Source organism: Cherax quadricarinatus, chromosome 24 (assembly GCF_038502225.1).
Source record: "Cherax quadricarinatus isolate ZL_2023a chromosome 24, ASM3850222v1, whole genome shotgun sequence".
NCBI lineage: Eukaryota > Metazoa > Arthropoda > Malacostraca > Decapoda > Parastacidae > Cherax > Cherax quadricarinatus.
The window spans coordinates 19,155,099-19,175,527 of NC_091315.1; the positions used below are offsets into that span (position 1 = coordinate 19,155,099).

Below are 20,429 nucleotides of genomic sequence, written 5' to 3' on the forward strand. Positions count from 1 at the left end.
AGGTACCTTACCCTCTTTCATACATTTATTAAATAATAGCACCAACCACTCCAAAACTATATCCCCTCCTGCTTTTAACATTTTCTATCTTTATCCCATCAATCCCAGCTGCCTTACCCCTTTTCATTCTGCCCACTGCTTCACGAACTTCCCCCACAATCACAACTGGCTCTTCCTCACTCCTACAAGATGTTATTTCTCCTTGCCCTATACACAAAATCACAGCTTCCCTATCTTCATCAACATTTACCAATTCCTCAAAATATTCCCTCCATCTTCCCAATACCTCTAACTCTTCATTTAATAACTCTACTCTCATATTTTTAACTGTCAAATCCATTTGTTCCCTAGGCTTCCTCAACTTATTAATCTCACTCCAAAACTTTTTCTTATTTTCAACAAAATTTGTTGATAACATCTCGCCCACTCTCTCATTTGCTCTCTTTTTACATTGCTTCACCACTCTCTTAATCACTCTTTTTCTCTCCATATACTCTTCCTTCCTTTTATCACTTCTACTCCCCTCAAGGAAGGTTCCTTGATGTTGGTGAGGGGCTCTTGATTTAGGGAATTGGATCTGTGCTCCAGTTTCCCGAATTAAGCCTGAATTCCTTCCACATCCCCCCCCCCCCAGGCGCTGTATAATCCTCTGGGTTTAGCGCTTCCCCCTTGATTATAATAATAATATCACTTCTACTTTGTAAAAAACTCTCATATGCTAACTTTTTGTCCCTTACTACTCTCTTTACATCATCATTTTTCCAATCGCTCTTCTTCCCTCCCGCTCCCACTTTCCTGTAACCACAAACTTCTGCTGAACACTCTAACACTACATTCTTAAACCTACCCCATTCATCTTCAACCCCATTGCCTATATTCTCACTAGCCCATCTATCCTCCAGTAGTTGTTTATATCATACCCTAACTGCCTCCTCTTTTAGTTTATACACCTTCATTTCTCTTACTTGCTGCTTCTATTTTCCTTGTATCCCATCTACCTTTTATTCTCACTGTAGCTACAACTAAAAAGTGATCTGATATATCTTTGGCCCCTCTGTAAACATGTACATCCTGAAGTCTACCCAAAAGTGTTTTATGTACCGATACATAGTCCAACAAACTACTGTCATTACGCCCTACATCGTATCTTGTATTATTATTTATCCTCCTTTTCTTAAAATACGTATTACTTATAACTAAACCCCTTTCTATACAAAGTTGAATCGAAGGGCCCCCATTATCATTTACACCTGGCACCCCAAACTTACCTACCACACCCTCTCTAAATGTTTCTCCTACTTTAGCATTTAGGTCCCCTACCACAATTACTCTCACTTGGTTCAAAGGTTCCTATACATTCGCTTAACATCTCCCAAAATATCTCTCTCTCTCTTCTACACTCCTCTCTTCTCCAGGTGCATACACACTTATTATGACCCACTTTTCACATCCGACGCTTATTTTAATTCACATAATCCTTGAATTTACACAGTTATATTCCCTCTTCTCCTTCCATAACTGGTCCTTCAACATTATTGCTACCCCTTCAGCAAAATATCCATATAAAATATAATACCATATATTTACCATACGCATACCAAAGAAAATGGGGTTGCATGAATTACAGTATACCAAACAAAATGGACTTGCATGAATTACAGTATATATGGGAGTAACATCGGTACAGTGTTGTATTTTACGTTCTAGCACTGCGAGAGACATAGCGGTACAGTACTGTACACTGGTTTATCTTTACATTTTTTTTTTTTAGGGTGATGTATGAAGCTGAGTTTGAAATTAAATTAGTGTTTGGGTGGCATATTTAGGGTTTAATCTATAAAAGTAGGCATTTATAGCCATTTTTTAACCACATCCAGAATTCGCAGTGTTTCCAAATTGGCGGATGGTCTTGGAATGTAACCCCCTTGAATTGGGGGGGGCTACTGTACCTTCTTATATCTGTATCTATTGAAGCAATTAAAGAGTTGCTACAAGAGTTCTTATTTGTATTTCCAGGGTACCATACTTAAATTTCTTATCTCCATATCTGTCGTAGCATTCAGGAATTATTATTTAGAATAATCATTGTATACTTAATTCTCTTAATTCCATGAACTTCATTAAATTTTCATGAACTTTTATGTAATATACCTCCACTATAACTTAGGTAGTAGGTTGGTAGACAGCAACCACCCAGGGAGGTACTACCATCCTGCCAAGCGAATGTAATACGGAAACCTGTAATTGTTTTAAATGATGGTAGGATTGCTGGTGTCTTTTTTCTGTCTCATAGCCATGCCAGATTTCAGGTATGTCTTGCTACTTCTACTTACACTTACATAGGTCACACTACACATGCATGTACAAGCATATATATACACGCCCCTCTGGGTTTTCTTCTATTTACTTACTAGTTCTTGTTTATTTTTTCTTATCTCCATGGGGAAGCGAAACAGAATTCTTCCTCTGTAAGCCATGCGTGTCATAAGAAGTGACTAACATGCTGGGAGCAAGGGGCTAGTAACCCCTTCTCCTGTATACATTACTAGAGTTAAAAAGAGAAACTTTTGTTTTTCTTTTTGGGCCACCCTGCCTCAGTGGGATACAGCCAGTTTGTTGAAGGAAGAAGACCTACACTATAGCCATGGTAGTTTAATGCATGTTTATTCTTAAATCTGCATAAAATGTAGTGTACAACTGTGGACTTTTTCATTTACTACATTACAATATGATATCAGTATCACAACATATAATATGTTATGTCCTGGAAACTAAATTTTACTTTATAAATAATAAGACTAGAGATGTTTCTCTCAGTTTTTTTCATATCCATGTATAAATACTGTTATTTTAAGGCATTTTATCCCATTGTTAAAATGTTGAGTTTGGCCTTTCTGTCAACATTACCTTGTACATGTATGTTGTTACATAATCACTACGCTACTCTCCATCTTATGTTTTTCTATCCTCAGCCGATGATGTTGACAATTATTGTGGAGCTGAGCAACTTTGTCTTCTCAGCTGTATTTGCCATAGAAATGTTGCTCAAGATTATTGCCGAGGGACCCTTCGGTTACATAAGCAATGGTTTCAATGTTTTTGATGGTATCATTGTCATCCTCAGGTAATGTGAGCACAGATTAGTAAAAATATATTTACTAACTAACTAAATTAAGTTCTTGTTCTTTATTTATTCTTGTCTCCATGGGAGGTGGAAAAGAATTCTTCCTCCGTAAGCCATGCGTGTCATAAGAAGTGACTAACATGCTGGGAACAAAAGGCTAGTAACCCCTTCTGTATAAATTTATAAATTTAAAAAGAAAAACATTAGTTTTTCTTTATAGGTCACCCTGCCTCGGTGGGATAAAGTTAGTTTGTTGAAAAAAAAAAAGTAGATCACTTTGTATTCTTATACTGTAGTCAGTAATGTATTTTTTTGGATGTCTCCCCCATAAGCAATTGCAGATAAATGGAAACTAATGGAGAAAACAAATTGAGTTGTAAAACAAACATATTGAGGTGGGGATAAAAACAAAATATTTTGCATTTGTAAATACAAGTTATAGTGCTACAGTAGATAAGAATTATATGTACGGTAGATCGTTGGTTATTGGGCCCCTTTGGGTTTTCAATAATACCAGATCATCAAATTTTTTATGGTCACTTTGTTTTACATATTTCTTTTTTAAATATGTGTTTAGATCCTGAATTGAATAGGACTGCCAGAATATGTTCGAAGCCCCATAACTGATTGCTGGATAATTAATAATTTGTGTGTCGTAATTTGATATCATTCCTCTATTAACTTTTTTATTCCTACTGTATATATCTTATATTTACACCTCCATTTCATAACCTCTCAATAGTAATACTGTGCTGTACAGTTGCCAGTACTGTTCAGTTTTTTTTTTAACACGTTGGCCATTTCTCACCGAGGCAGGGTGACCCAAAAAGAAAAACCCAAAGAGAAAGAAAAAGCTTTCATCATCATTCAGCACTCGCCATCACTCATACATAATCACTGTCTTTGCAAAGGCACTCGGATATGATTGATGAGATACTGTTGTATTCATAAAATTAATATACAGTGGTACCCCTAGTTTTGGCCATAATTCGTTCCAGAAGGCTGTTTGAGTGCCATTAATGAACGAATTTGTTCCCATAAGGAATAATGTAAATTAGATTAGTCCATTGCAGACCCCCAAAAATACACTTTCAATAGCACTTACAATAATACACTTGTTCGAGTTGGGAGCTGTACGAAACTCGGGATACGACTGTACAGTATAAAGGAAAAATGAACATTTACATCAGGAAATATAATGAACTTGCTCTAATTCTTACCTACAATCTTAATCAAGTGTAATAAACAGATTCAAAGGACATCCATGTCACATGAACATTAACTTTGGCTCTGCTCTGAGCATCAGTAATAAATTTCCCCAGTCATTTTTTTAGGATGTTTGTCCATATCCTTTCGTGCTTGCTGGACATGTAAAGAACCAGGACACCATGCATCAGCTCTTGTATTTTCTATGCTGCAGACATTCTTGCAGCTGTGTGGGAAAAGATCTGTTACTAACTCAGGTAGGTTGTAGGTGTCTTGTTCTACCGGACTTTAGAAAAGGGGGTTCCACCTTCATGTTTTGGGATGTCTCCCCCATTTTCTTTTACTGCTCAGATTATAGAGTATTTCCTTCCTACATACATGAAGGTATGACCACATGACTTGAGCTCAGTGGTCTTAAAACCCCAACAACTCAAACACTTCAAATCTCATCCTTTTTTTCAAAATAACATTTTTTGTCTACATTCCATGTATGCATTCTTATGCCACTATCTAATGATATATCCAAGGCCTTGTTCTCTTGGACAACATATTCCACACACAGCCACCCACACACAGCCATCTTGGATAGCCTAGTGACTGCTAGAGTTTAACCCTAGCCAGTGCAGAATGTTTAAATTGGACATCACCCTGAAGTTTACATAAGCAAAATATTATTAGTGGCATATGCTAGGCTGACAAACATAATGTTAACCTTCTGAAATCTGAAAATGTAGCACATACGTGGCTGAAACCCTTATCTAAGCAAGAGCAGACCATATCTTGAGAAAATTTAAAGGGTGTGCCTTCAAACTGGTGTAAGTGCTGCAGGAGGTAATAGATGGAAACTTTGCACTCATCAGCATACAAACACACCAGTAAATGTTTCTCTGAAGTAAAAGAAAAGGTAAAATAATGGAAGAAACTGAACAACAACAGAAAAAACACACCGGTCAGTTGAAAGTAAGAAGTGAGTTTGAAGCTAGAGTTTAGCCACAGCAAGTTAAAATAGGTATTGTAATTATAAATGGACATACATCTATTATTTGACTATTGTTACTCTAACTAGTTCTATTTACCTTTTCCAACAAGTAAGTCCTGAGATTAGACACAATAAAGTATCCAACCAGGCAGTTGGTTGGCTATCTTCGTGAAGTTTGATAAAATGAATTGTCTGACTAGGGAAAGCCCTGAAGGTTAGATAAAATTGGTGGTCTGACCAGAAGTCTTGTTTCAATAAAATAAGGTCAGCTAAAATTACAGTAATGATATGGCTCAGTGTGGCTCTTTCTTGTGTTTGAAGGAGTATTTAACCTGCTGACTTTTTTGAGTAATCAACCTACATCAGTAATGTGGGAGAAGGGGTCATATAAATGAATGGTTGTAGGTAATTTTACACTATACACTGAGACTTGACTTTAATTTGCTGTATCTACATCCTTACATCATGATGGCTTTCTTAGAAAGTACTTTTACGTATTCTTTTTCATCAAACATTATTAACCAGCCTGCAGTCCTAAATCCACACCAGCATACTACTTGTCTCATTACCTAATTGTGCTACCTTCCACACAGCATTGTGGAGATGTATGAAAGCTATTCGTCATCATCAGCAGTATCAGACCAGCAAGCAGGGCAGGGGTCAGGACTATCAGTGCTTCGAACCTTCCGTCTTCTGCGCATTCTCAAGTTGGTCCGGTTTATGCCCCAACTTCGCCGGCAGCTGTTCGTCATGCTCCGCACCATGGATAACGTCGCTATCTTCTTCTCTCTCCTTATACTGTTTATTTTTATATTTAGGTAAGTTTATTTTTGTATATATTTATGTGAGATGAGTCACTTATTGGTGATTTGTATGCATGTGTCCATACCACATTTTGCAGTATGAAATTATTATTGCTCTGTGCATGTATGCATCATCTTTTTAGATATGTTAGCAAATACAGTAAACCCTCTCATAATGTGACTACATAATTTTTACTGAACATTCCTTCATTGATATTAAGCTCTGAAGTCTTTAAAAAATATATATATCATATGTGAAATTTGGGCAGCAACCTGTGTTTATTTTCTCAGTCTTTTTCTAGATAGCATTGTTTTTACCCAACAAATGTTTTCCAAAATTTATGCAAGTCATGAATGAAATCTGAAGAGAATATATTCTGCATTAATATCAGAAATACACAAGTTCATTAGAGGAGACAACGACTTTGTTTGGATAATTAACTCAGAAGGTTACTAACCAGGAATGGTGCATTATCATAATTACTGTACACTGTAATTATACTGTCCCATGCCTTTAACAGTTATGTATCTACTCCAACTGTTCTACAATTGTTGAACTTGTTGGTGAAAAATAATAAAATGTAAAAAATTCATTAAACGATTAAGTTGTGTAACAGAAGTGTGATCTTGACTTGTGTTGGAGTTTTATGTATTTGGCTTATGATATATTAAGTCGGCATTTCTCCAGAATACGATGTACCACAGCAATGAGAACAGGGCTCGTGTGGAACAAGCCATTGTAGTTCTTGAAAAGCAATAACAACTTCCCATGCCATTTTATTTTAATTCCACTGCATTGTCTTGAATATTACATTTGGTATAGGTTTGGTGAATTCCTGTATGTTTGGTTTAATTTGGTAATGAAATATGACTTTTTACCAATACTGAAATGTTGAAAGGCCCAGCCAATGCTTCCTCTAACTTTTTTGTGCAGTATTAATATTTTTCTTTGCTTTTGTTTCTTCAAATGTACAGTATTTATCTTTGATGTATGTTTGTTTGGTACAGGTGCAATGAGTTTCTTTGGGTTTGCTACAATTTGATAAGGAAATGTGACTCTCATTTATATAGTTTTACATATTTACCTGATGTTTAGTTGATAAGCCTCACTACATCAAACTCAGCCCAGTAGGGCCACATCATCCCTCTTCACACGCTTCCATGTCAACAAGCAACATCAATTAGAATAATATTTTTAACGTATTAGGATATTTGGTAAAAGTTGTTTGGCATTTTGGTTTGGAGGTCTCAAAAACGTTATCCTTTTTTCCCATATGATCACCACTTTACGTAACCCTCTGTTTCATAAGATAATTTTCGTGCATGTATGCTTTACATTATAAGAAGGTTATGATACTGGATCTGATTGATTAAATACTGTAGTATAGTTGTACATTTTAAATCTTAATTTCTTTTTCTTTTGTTTGGGTTAAATTGTTCATACTTTTTTTTCCTGCTTGGAAAGTTTTTATAAGTTCACACCATATAGTCTTGCATTTTGGAAAAGATTTATTTAATATTATGGCTTTTTGTAATATTGCAGTCTCGTTATTTTTGTTTTCCAATAACCTCTCTGATCTTTTGAGCTAAAGTTTTATTATATCCTTCATGGCAGTGTTATAACCTGTGTTTAATATAATTACATGGCCCATTCAGTCATGACCTTAGTATTTTCTTGATAGTCCATTTTGATTTGAGCAACCTTAAAATACTATTTGTAGCTTCAGTGTTCTGTTGTGCTCTCATTACCTTTAGTGAACCATCCTTCAATTTCTTGTTGCTTTTATAGAGCTTCCTAGTTGTACTGAACTATCCTCCTCAGAGTTTGTAGTCTGTTAACTATAGTTATCAGTGCCATAATATCTTTTCTTATATATTATCTTCCTCTGGCTAAGTTTTTATAAATTTTGTACCATTATTGTTGAATACATTTGTAAATATGTTTAAGCATCATGATAAAGATTATTAACTCTTGTTATGAAGAGGTCTCTTTGTTTAACTTTGTTGAAATACTATACTGTATACAGAACTAGCAGTAAAAAGGGACATCACATAATGGCAAATTTGCATAAAAGAGAATCACTATATTTTTTTCATTTATTTCCTGTGCCCCACTGATTATACAATATATGTTGTTGTCATAAGTGTGTACAAGTGTTGTTTTTCATAATTCTTTACTTATATCTGTTCTTCAGAATTTTTTTTCATTTCTCTTACAAGGTTGTGGTGTTTTTTTAATAATTTAACATGGGATTTGAAAAATATTAAGACTTGCTTATACACTTATAAATGTGTTTTGCTAGGTGTAAAAGGAATTTGATTAACATGCTGGATTAATTCATGTCATGCAAAAATGGAAACTTAAACATTCATAGCCTTCATTCATTGTATTTAATGACTCTATCAGTTACTGATATTAATTTTGTAAATTATTTTAAAATTAATAGGGCATTGCACTCTAATATTTGTAAAGGTATTTAAAAATTGCTACCTTTTGTAATTTGTTTTTACTCTTTTATTTCCATTCATGCAGACTGGACCAATTGCATCTTATTTCAGAGATCATTACATTGTATTCTCAACTCATGCGTACACTTTACCACTAGATGTGGTGAAATTTTCACTTGCTAAAGAATTTTACATCCATTCTGTTTTGCATTAACAATAATTTTAAAGTGAAATAAGCATCTGTGTTATTCCTGTGTCAGTAACCTATTGGATTTCCATAATTCCAGATAGCTGTGCACATTTATTATATAACTTACATGATTTACTTCTTTCTTTCGTGTTGAATTCAGTTGTATTTTATGACATACAAATTTGGACTTTTGGTGTACCTGTACTAGGCTACCTGCAAGAGAAATTGCTAATGCCCAATAAAGGTTGTTATAATGTAGCACCATGTGGACTCAAATGAAGATCTGCATGGAACGACTTCTTGGTACTTAGAAATTATTGCGTGTCTTTAGTTATCGTTTATTCTACTTGTTAACTTTATCCTAAAATTTAATATAGTATTGTTCTTTTTAACTACCATTCTGGTTACGTAACCATTGGTAGCTGAAAATGTTGTGGGTAAGTTTTTTGTATACATTTTATGCTTCATTGGTATAGTAGTATTTTTGTTATTCTTATTTCTTAAGCTTTGCTTTGCTTTTGAGATTATTTTGGTCAATTTGCTCAAGTCTTCTTTAAGATTGTTTAAAATAGAATATATATGATGATGTAATTACTGCATTAAGGATGTGTTCTTTTGCAATTAATATATATTTAATATCTTCAAGGCTTCGGCAGTTTGTGAGATGAGGTTTAGGTGGGGTTAATTTGGACTCTGGCTAAACTGTGCTGGAACATTGATAATTACTCAAGTTCTTTGTGTGGAGATTCTTCATTTGACTGAATTACAAAAAAAATCCTGTGGGAGAAGGATGTAAAGATTATTTGCTGATTGGAGTAAAGGCTTATATTTTAAAGTTACAATTTATTATTAATTTTAATTAAGTATGACAAGTTGGGACTAAGCTACAGTACAAATACCAGAAGTAACATTTAGTTAGGATGGTAGAGGGAAAATTTGTGTTGTTTGGAGGATAAGACAAGGAGGAAAATTAAGAGGCATTTTGAGAGCCATCAGTCTGGAAGAGTACTGATAAGTTGATATGAAGCTGAGCAAGATGAGATTTCTTTTAGGCATGTGTACAGAATGAGAGTGGAAAAGATGGAAATTATATGCTTTCATAGCAAATAATGATATGAACGGTATTTATTAACTTTGACTCACTGAAAGGTTAAAATGTACAAGAGTTGAAAAGGGAACTATAATATGTTTGATCCAACCTGTCGTTATGGGAAGGATATTTTACATTCAATAAATAAGAAGTAATTAATGAATAATAGCCAAATTCATAGAATGGATAGGGGTTTGAACCCATGTTGAGTAAATTTTAAAACTTGCAGGCCAGTGCACTTAACCACTATACCATGCTGGCATAATAAGATTTGCCTAACTAGGTGTATGTCTATACCCTAAGGAGGTTAAAACTGGCTTGCCATGGGTTCGAATCCCATTTTATTCTGCAAGTTGTTTACTGTCATGTTATGATTTTGGAAGTCAGTTGTTAATGGCTTTGAAGGGACTTGAAGTTCAGTGTTTCTTTTTTGATTATAATAATAATGAAGGGACTTGAGCTGAAGCTTACCACAACTACGTCAGTGTGAGATTCATCCGCAAAAACTGCATCTGTGGTCGTAGTTGAGTCCTTATTAACCTTCCTAGGGTTTGAACTATACCTTGTTTGATGAATCTCATTAGGCCAGCATTATACAGCACCTAGCATACTGGCATGCTGGTTATGGGACAGGTTTGAACCTGTACCATCTGCAAGCTGTTGACAGTCATGTTATTACTATTTTGTGAGTCGGTAGCCAAATTATTTCAAGGAATCTTGAAATTTTTATGGTTAAAGAATATTTTCTCCTTTTGGTATAGTGTGTTAGGCACATATTGGTAATCTTGGTTCACTAATAAGGGATAGTATTGACTCATTGGTAACAGATGATGATGGTCAATATAGTAATGGTTATTCTTGATTGAACACATATATGACATATGTAGTTGCTTGTCTGGTAATAAATATATTTGTTGAATTTATCATTCCATCATAATTATGCAGTCTCTATATTATATGCAAGGTATCATCCTAAAATGTCATTAACATGGAAAAGTTCTCCACTTTGATAAGTTTACCCTTCCTGTGGAGCCTGTCTTCTAACCAGCCTATTCTGGTGCCATAAAAGAGTTAGGTAATATTTGTGTGCTAGCCATACCTGATATAAGGATGATGTATTATGGATGTTTTGGGATCCATTAATGATGTGCAAAATGTCTGGCATGTATTTCTCACTTCTCTAAGTCCACTTTAAATACTTGCTAATAGTGGGCCCTGAGTGATCGTGGGATGGAGCATTGATTCTAGTTTGGTATTTTATGACATAAAGCACTGTGCATTATAGTAGGATTTCTGACATTAAGGTACTGTATTTTTTAAATTTCAGTATAGTTACAGGTGTTGGTTGATTCATAACTGTTGTGCCTTCCAGTAGTACTTACATAGTATTTCAATAAACAGTAACAGTATAAGGGCAGAATGCATCCTAAACAGATGTCTTTTACACAGGTAGTATGTGTATTTTGGGGGTTACCCACTTGGCTCATTTTTTTTTCTTTTACACTTTGTATTGTTAGGGGAGAGTATATTTGATAGGGCAACTCTTATTGGCAAAAGTACAGGTATGTGTAATATTTGTTAAATGTAGTATGTACTGCATTTTATTATGTCCACTAAAAACGGCTACATTTGTTCTTCAATTTGCTTTACACTTTCGTAAAAATATAATTGTTGAACTCGTCAAAAGTTTTTAAGTGTTACCATCAGTTCTACTGAATAGGAAAATTGTGTGCTTAGGAGAGTGATTTAGTGATGTGTAAGTAAAATATTGTATTTTTCTTTCGATTTTGCTTTAAGACAGAGGGACTTTATGCTTCAAATATTTCATGTGTTGGAAGCAAATTTGTCTGTCTTGAAAGCTTGGAACTGCTTTGAAAAGATACCTCTCTCTACCAAATAAATCTTCACTTTCACATTTATATAAGTGCTTTTAGTATATTTTAGCACATTTATTCTTGCTTGTTATTGCCTAGTGCTGGTATTTTTTTTATCATGAACATAATTTCATAAAGTTTTCATTAACTGCTAGTTTTTCTGCAGTCTTTTTTTTTTTTTTTTAAGCAATCTGTTTATACAGTATTTTTTGACAGTAGTTTCTAAAACTACATACCAAGCACTGGGCTATAGGGATACCTGTGTTGCCACTGCTGTCTGTCCATCTTGTGTCTTTGCCCACTCGTTAGCTATTTCTTTTGATAATATTATATAGAATCAAAGGATATCAGGCTTCTGAAACTCATCCCACTGTGTCATCTAAGTAGCTCAGTGTTCATGATTGTCTTTGAAGTTTGGCTTTGTAATAACCTTGACTTTGAAAAATTTACACGCACCATTTTTGGAAGCTAGTAATCCATTTGGCTTCAAAAGACTCCTCTTTTGATGCAGTTATGCAGTAAATTATTTTTACGGATCACTATTTATATTTGAACACTCAGTGCCCTTGGAAATTTGTATGAATACAGTTTAAGGGTACAAAGACTTTTTAATTACTATATTCACAATCTTAGTAAAGAATATAAATAAGATTGTTAATTTTTTTCTAATCTTTGACTTTGTGCAGTAACTTTAAGAATACTCTGTGAATTAGAATGTCAGCTCACAAGACATTTTGGGAAAAATGGTTTTTAGTAAGACTAATTTCACTGATCTGTGTCAAGTACCATATTTACTTTCACTTCTTCCCCCCCCCCTCTCTCTCTCTCTCTCTCTCTCTCTCTCCTCTCCTTATCCTATACCACTCTTAATATATCCTTTCCTCACCTATGGTATTTGTGCCTGGGGCTCAACCACAGCCAACCACCTTCAACCCTTAATCCTTTGAGGGTCGACAGGGCCTCTCCAAGACTCGTTCTCAGGGTCAGCCAAATTTAAAAAAAAAAAAAAAAAATTCTTACGAAAAGATAGAGAATCTTTTCTCGATCATAATGACACCAAAAGTATGAAATTTGATGGAAAACTTATGGAATTATGCTCTCGTGAAGTTAGCAGTCTCGGCGATGTTTACGCATTGGCGAATTTGCCCACTTTGAGCCCTATTTTCAGCCAATTCCACTGTACTAGTCGACAAAAAACATGAATATTTCGCTAGAACTCCATTTTTTCTATCGAATGAGTGCAAGAAACCACCCATTTACCAATTTCAACTATCCAGTACAGTGGTCAGAATTTAGCAATTTTGCCAATTTCACACAAATTTCAAAAGATGCCAGTTTCCGAATAGGGTCCAGAATAAACAAGAAAGACATTCCTGGCACTAAAATGACATTTCCTCTGTTCATTAGTCACATCTCAAGGCCCCCTTAGTTTATACACTTTCACCTCCCTCTTACTTGTTGTTGCCACCTTCCTCTTTTCCCATCTACCTCTTACTCTAACTGTAGCTACAACTAAATAATGATCCGATATATCAGTTGCCCCTCTATAAACATGTACATCCTGGAGCCTACCCATCAACCTTTTATCCACCAATACATAATCTAACAAACTACTTTCATTACGTGCTACATCATACATTGTATATTTATTTATCCTCTTTTTCATAAAATATGTATTACTTATTACCAAATCTCTTTCTACACATAGCTCAATTAAAGGCTTCCCATTTACATTTACCCCTGGCACCCCAAATTCATCTACTACTCCCTCCATAACATTTTTACCCACTTTAGCATTGAAATCCCCAACCACCATTACTCTAGCACTTGATTCAAAACTCCCCACGCATTCACTCAGCATTTTCCAAAATCTCTCTCTCTCCTCTACACTTCTCTCTTCTCCAGGTGCATATATGCTTACTGTAACCCACTTTTCACATCCAATCTTTATTTTACTCCACATAATCCTTGAATTAATACATTTATAGTCCCTCTTTTCTTGCCATAGCTTATCCTTCAACATTATTGCTACTCCTTCTTTAGCTCTAACTCTATTTGAAACCCCTGACCTAATCCCATTTATTCCTCTCCAATGAAACTCTCCCACCCCCTTCTGCTTTGTTTCACTTAAAGCCAGGACATCCGGCTTCTTCTCATTCATAACATCCACAATCATCTCTTTCTTATCATTTGCACAACATCCATGCACATTCATACTTCCCACTTTGACAATTTTTTTTCTTCTTATTCTTTTTAGTAATCTTTACAGGAAAAGGGTTTACTAGCCCATTGTTCCCGGCATTTTAGTTGACTTTTACAACACGCATGGCTTATGGAGGAAAGATTCTTATTCCACTTCCCCATGGATATAAAAGGAAAAGTAATAAGACCAAGAACTATTAAGATAAAATCAAAGAAAACTCAGATGAGTATGTATAAATAAACGTGTACATGTATGTGTAGTGTGACCTAAGTGTAAGTAGAAGTAGCAAGACATACCTGTAATCTTGCATATTTATGAGACAGACAAAAGACACCAGCAATCCTACCATTTATTTATTTATTTATTTAGAAATTTTAGCATACAAACAGAGGTACAAAAAATACAGGTAAGAGCAGCATGCCAAAGCCACTTATATGCATAGCATTATGGGCTGGCTTAAAATTAACTTAAGATTAATTAAGCAATGATCAAATCAGTGATAAGACATTATTGGAAGCAGATAACTATAAAATACAAATGAGTATTACAAAGACAGGTCATATGGTTGCATGCATTGCTGTTCATTCAGTAGAATGGAGTATTCTGTTAGGCAGTGTATTTAAAAAAAAAATAACAAAGTTAGGTTTAACATTTGTGTGATATAATTGTGAGTAACATTTAGGATGTACAATTTATATGGTTCAGTTATTCAGTATTTATTTGGTTTTGAGTGAGTTACCTGGAGGTTATTCCGGGGATCAACGCCCCCGCGGCCCGGTCCATGACCAGGCCTCCCGATGGATCAGTGCCTGATCAACTAGGCTGTTACTGCTGGCCGCACGCAGTCCAACGTACAAGCCACAGCCCGGCTGATCCGGCACTGACTTTAGGTATCTGTCCAGCTCTCTCTTGAAGGCAGCCAGGGGTTTATTGGCAATTCCCCTAATGCTTGATGGGAGGCTGTTGAACAGTTTTGGGCCCCGGACACTTATGGTGTTTTCTCTTAGTGTACCAATGGCGCCCCTACTTTTTATTGGGGGCATTTTGCATCGCCTGCCCAGTCTTTTACTTTCGTAGGGAGTGATTTCTGTGTGCAGATTTGGGACCATTCCTTCCAAGATTTTCCAAGTGTAGATTATGATATATCTCTCCCTCCTGCGTTCCAACGAGTACAAGTCAAGTGCTTCCAAGCGTTCCCAGTAGTTAAGGTGCTTGACAGAACTTATACGTGCAGTAAAGGATCTCTGTACACTCTCTAGATCTGCGATTTCACCTGCTTTGAATGGAGATGTTAATGTACAGCAGTATTCCAGCCTAGAGAGAACAAGTGATTTGAAAAGGATCATCATGGGCTAGGCTGGAATACTGCTGTACATTAACATCTCCATTCAAAGCAGGTGAAATCGCAGATCTAGAGAGTGCACAGAGATCCTTTACTGCACGTATAAGTTCTGTCAAGCACCTTAACTACTGGGAACGCTTGGAAGCACTTGACTTGTACTCGTTGGAATGCAGGAGGGAGAGATACATCATAATCTGCACTTGGAAAATCTTGGAAGGAATGGTCCCAAATCTGCACACAGAAATCACTCCCTACGAAAGTAAAAGACTGGGCAGGCGATGCAAAATGCCCCCAATAAAAAGTAGGGGCGCCATTGGTACACTAAGAGAAAACACCATAAGTGTCCGGGGCCCAAAACTGTTCAACAGCCTCCCATCAAGCATTAGGGATCATGGACTTTGAGAAGAGACTTGAATTTATAAACAGGTAGTGTTTCTTTTATATTTACAGGTAATGAATTCTAGATTTTAGGGCCTTTTATGTGCATTGAGTTTTTGTATAGCATGAGATGGACACGAGGAACATCAAAGAGTGATCTGTGCCTTGTATTATGGTCATGTGTTCTGTTGAGGTTGGCAAGGAGATGTTTGAGGGGAGGGTTAATATCAGAGTTAAGTGTTCTATGTATGTAGTAAGTGCAATAATAAGTATGGATGTTTTGTATGGTGAGTAGGTTGAGTGTTTTGAATATTGGTGGAGTGTGCTGCCTGTAGTGAGAATTTGTTATCATTCTAACTGCAGCCTTTTGTTGGGTAATTAGTGGTCTGAGATGGTTAGTTGTTGTTGAGCCCCATGCACAAATTCCATAGGTGAGATAGGGGTAAATAAGAGAGTGATAAAGGGCCAGGAGGGCTGACTGTGGAACATAATACCGTATGTTCGATAGTATGCCTACAGTCTTGGAAATTTTCTTAGAAATTTGTTGTATACAGGCTTTCGTTTTACACTCACTTGGCAGGACGGTAGTACCTCCCTGGGTGGTTGCTGTCTACCAACCTACTACCTAGCTTCCCCCCTTCCCTTTATATAAAGGGACTATACATGCTCTCTGCCAATCCCTAGGTACATTCCCCTCTTTCATACATTTATTAAAGAAAAATACCAACGACTCCAACACTATATCCCCCCGTGCTTTTATCATTTCTGTCATGATCCCGTTCCAGCTACTTTACCCCCTTTCATTCTACGTAATGCCTCACGCACCTCCCCCACACTCACATTTTGTTTTTCACTCCTAGAAGATGGTTTACCTCCCTGGCCAGTGCATGAAATTACCGCTTCCCTTTCTTCGTTGACATTTAACCCTTTCAGGGTTTTGGATGTACAACTACGGCTTACGTACCAGGGTTTTTGATGTACTAATACGCCTAAATTCTAGTGCCCTCAAATCTAGTGAGAGAAAGCTGGTAGGCCTACATATGAAAGAATGGGTCTGTATGGTCAGTGTGCACATTATAAAAAAAATTCTGCAGCATACAGTGCGTAATGAGAAAAAAAAACTTTTACCGTGTTTTTGGATTAAACCAGTGACTTTGCACTGTACTTTCGTATGGTATTTATTGTTGTATTCTAGTTTTCCTGGTCTCATTTTATAGAATGGAAAACATATTACATAAATTGAGATGATTTTGACTGGTTTTACAATGAAAAGTACCTTGAAATTGAGCTCAAAGTAGCGGAAATGTTCGATTTTTACCAAAGTTCAAAAGTAAGCAAATCATGCCAAGCGTCCAATACACATCAACTGGTGAGTCTAATATTCTTTTACAAGTATGCTGATATTATTTATACCATTTCTACACTAATGCAGTAGTCTGCATAACAGTAAATCTTCTATTTTTTGAGAGAATGAAAAATTCAAAGTAGAAAGCAAAAGAATGTAAGAAGGGTGTGGGGACGTGACTAATGAACAGAGGAAATGTTATTTTAGTGCCAGGAATGTCTTTCTTGTTTATTCTGGACCCTATTTGGAAATTGGCATCTTTTGAAATTTGTGTGAAACTGGGAAAATTGCTAAATTCTGACCACTGTATTGGATAGTTGAAATCGGTAAATGGGTGTTTTCTTGTACTCATTCGATAGAAAAAAATGGAGTTCTAGCGAAATAGTTATGATTTTTGTCGATTAGTACACTGGAATTGGCCGAAAATAGTGCTCAAAGTGGGCAAAATCGCTGATGCGTAAACATAGTCGAGACCGCTAACTTCGCGAGACCATAATTCCGTAAGTTTTCCATCAAATTTCATACTTTTGGTGTCATTATCTCATAAGAAAAGATAATTTTTTTTTTTTAAATTTGGGCAACCCTGAGAACAAGTCTGGGAGAGGGCCTAGGGAACCTGAAAGAGTTAAAAGTTCCTCAAAATATTCTCGCCATCTACCCAAAACTTCCATCTCATAAGAAAAGATCATTTTTTTTTTTTTTTAAATTTGGGCGACCCTGAGAACAAGTCTGGGAGAGGGCCTGGGGAACCTGAAAGAGTTAAAAGTTCCTCAAAATATTCTCGCCATCTACCCAAAACTTCCATCTCCCCATCTACTAACTCCCCTACTCTGTTTTTAACTGACAAATCCATTCGTTCTCCAGGTTTTCTTAACTTGTTTAACTCACTCCAAAATTTTTTCTTATTTTTAAAATTTCTTGACAGTGCCTCTCCCACTCTATCATCTGCTCTCCTTTTGCAAGCTCTCACCACTCTCTTCACCTTTATTTTACTCTCCATATACTCTACTCTTCTTATAACACTTCTGCTTTGTAAAACCCTCTCATAAGCTAACTTTTTCTCTTTCATCACACCCTTTACTTCATCATTCCACCAATCACTCCTCTTTCCTCCTGCACCCACCCTCCTATAACCACAAACTTATGCCCCACATTCTAATACTGCATTTTTAAAACTATTCCAACCCTCTTAAACCCCCCAACTACTCAAACGTGCACCAGCCCATTTTTCTGCCAATAGTTGCTTATATCTCACCCGAACTTCCTCCTCCCTTAGTTTATACACTTTCACCTCCCTCTTGCTTGATGTTGCCATTTTCCTCTTTTCCCATCTACCTCTTACTCTAACTGTAGCTACAACTAAATAATGATCCGATATATCAGTTGCCCCTCTATAAACGTGTACATCCTGGAGCCTACCCATCAACCTTTTATCCACCAATACATAATCTAACAAAATAGTTGCATTACGTGCTATATCATACCTTGTATATTTATTTATCCTCTTCTTCATAAAATATGTTTTACTTATTACCAAACCTCTTTCTACACACAGCTCAATTAAAGGCTCCCCATTTTCATTTACCCCTGGCACCCCAAATTTACCTACTACTCCCTCCACAACATTTTTGCCCGCTTTAGCATTGAAATCCCCAACCACCATTACTCTCGCACTTGGTTCAAAACTCCCCACGCATTCACTCAACATTTCCCAAAATCTCTCTCTTTCTCTTCTACACTTCTCTCTTCTCCAGGTGCATATATGCTTACTATAACCCACTTTTTACATCCAACCTTTATTTTACTGCACATAATCCTTGAATTAATACATTTATAGTCCCTTTTTTCCTGCCATAACTTATCCTTCAACATTATTGCTACTCCTTCTTTAGCTCTAACTCTATTTGAAACCCCTGACCTAATCCCATTTATTCCTCTCCACTGAAACTCTCCCACCCCCTTCAACTTTATTTCGCTTAAAGACAGGACATCCAGCTTCTTCTCATTCATAACATCCACAATCATCTCTTTCTTATCATTTGCACAACATCCATGCACATTCAGACTTCCCACTTTGACAATTTTCTTCTTTTTATTTTTTTTAGAAATTATTACAGGAAAAGGGGTTACTAGCCCATTGTTCCTGGCATTTTAGTTGACTTTTACAACATGCATAGCTTATGGAGGAAAAATTCTTATTCCATTTCCCCATGGATATAAAAGGAAAAGTAATAAGACCAAGAAGTATTAACCCTTTCAGGGTCTCCAGACCCTCCAGACCCTCTCCCAGACTTGTTCCCAGGGTCGCCCAAATTTAAAAAAAAAAAAAATATTTTCTTATGAAAAGATAGAGAATCTTTTCCCGATCATAATGACACCAAAAGTATGAAATTTATTGGAAAACTTACGGAATTATGCTCTTGCGAAGTTAGCGGTCTCGATGATGTTTACGCATCAGCGATTTTGCCCACTTTGAGCCCTATTCTCGGCCAATTCCCGTGTACTAGTCGACAAAAATCATAACTATTTTGCTAGAACTCCATTTTTTCTATCGAATGAGTACAAGAAACTACCCATTTACCGATTTCAACTATCCAATACAATGGTCAGAATTTAGCAATTTTGCCAATTTCACACAAATTTCAAAAGATGCCAATTTCCAAATAGGGTCCAGAATAAACAAGAAAGCTATTCCTAGCACTAAAATAACATTTCTTCTGTTCATCAGTCACGTCCCCACACCCTTTTTACATTCTTTTGCTTTCCACTTTGAATTTTTTATTCTCACAATAAAATAGAAGATTTACTGTTATGCAGACGACTGCATTAGTGTAGAAATGGTATAAATAATATTGGCACACTTGTGAAAGAACATTAGACTCGCCAGTATTGGACGCTTAGCATGATTTGTTTACTTTTGAACTTTGGTAAAAATCTAACATTTCTGCTACTTTGAGCTCAATTTCAAGGTACTTTTCATTATAAAACCAGTCAAAATCATCTCAATTTCTGTAATATGTTTTCCATTCTATAAAATGAGACCAGGAAAAGTAGAATACAAAAATAAATACCATACGAAAGTACAGTGCAAAGTCGCTGTTTTAATCCCAAAAACATGATCAAAGTTTTTTTCTCAATATTCTGCAGGATTTTTTTCAAAAACCCTGGTGCATAAGCCATACTAGTACGTCCAAAACCCTTAAAGGGTTAAGATAAAATCAAAGAAAACTCAGATGAGTGTGTATGAATAAACATGTACATGTATGTGTAGTGTGACCTAAGTGTAAGTAGAAGTAGCAAGACATACCTGTATTCTTGCATATTTATGAGACAGACAAAAGACACCAGCAATCCTACCATCATGTAAAACAATTACAGACTTTCGTTTCACACTCACTTGGCAAGACGGTAGTACCTCCCTGGGTGGTTGCTGTCTACCAACCTATT

At 36.0% G+C, this 20,429-nt stretch overlaps 1 protein-coding gene across 2 annotated transcripts in view; it reads left to right on the forward strand.

Annotated features, from left to right (window-relative positions):
- The window catches only part of Ca-alpha1T (Ca[2+]-channel protein alpha[[1]] subunit T), a 658,731-nt gene that overhangs the window by 168,402 nt on the left and 469,900 nt on the right, over window positions 1-20,429 (forward strand). For both annotated transcript variants that reach the window (XM_070088225.1, XM_070088226.1), the window contains 2 exons: window positions 2,973-3,124; window positions 5,903-6,127. In XM_070088225.1, the coding sequence (XP_069944326.1) occupies window positions 2,973-3,124; window positions 5,903-6,127 (377 nt within the window). The remainder of the gene's footprint in view (window positions 1-2,972; window positions 3,125-5,902; window positions 6,128-20,429) is intronic.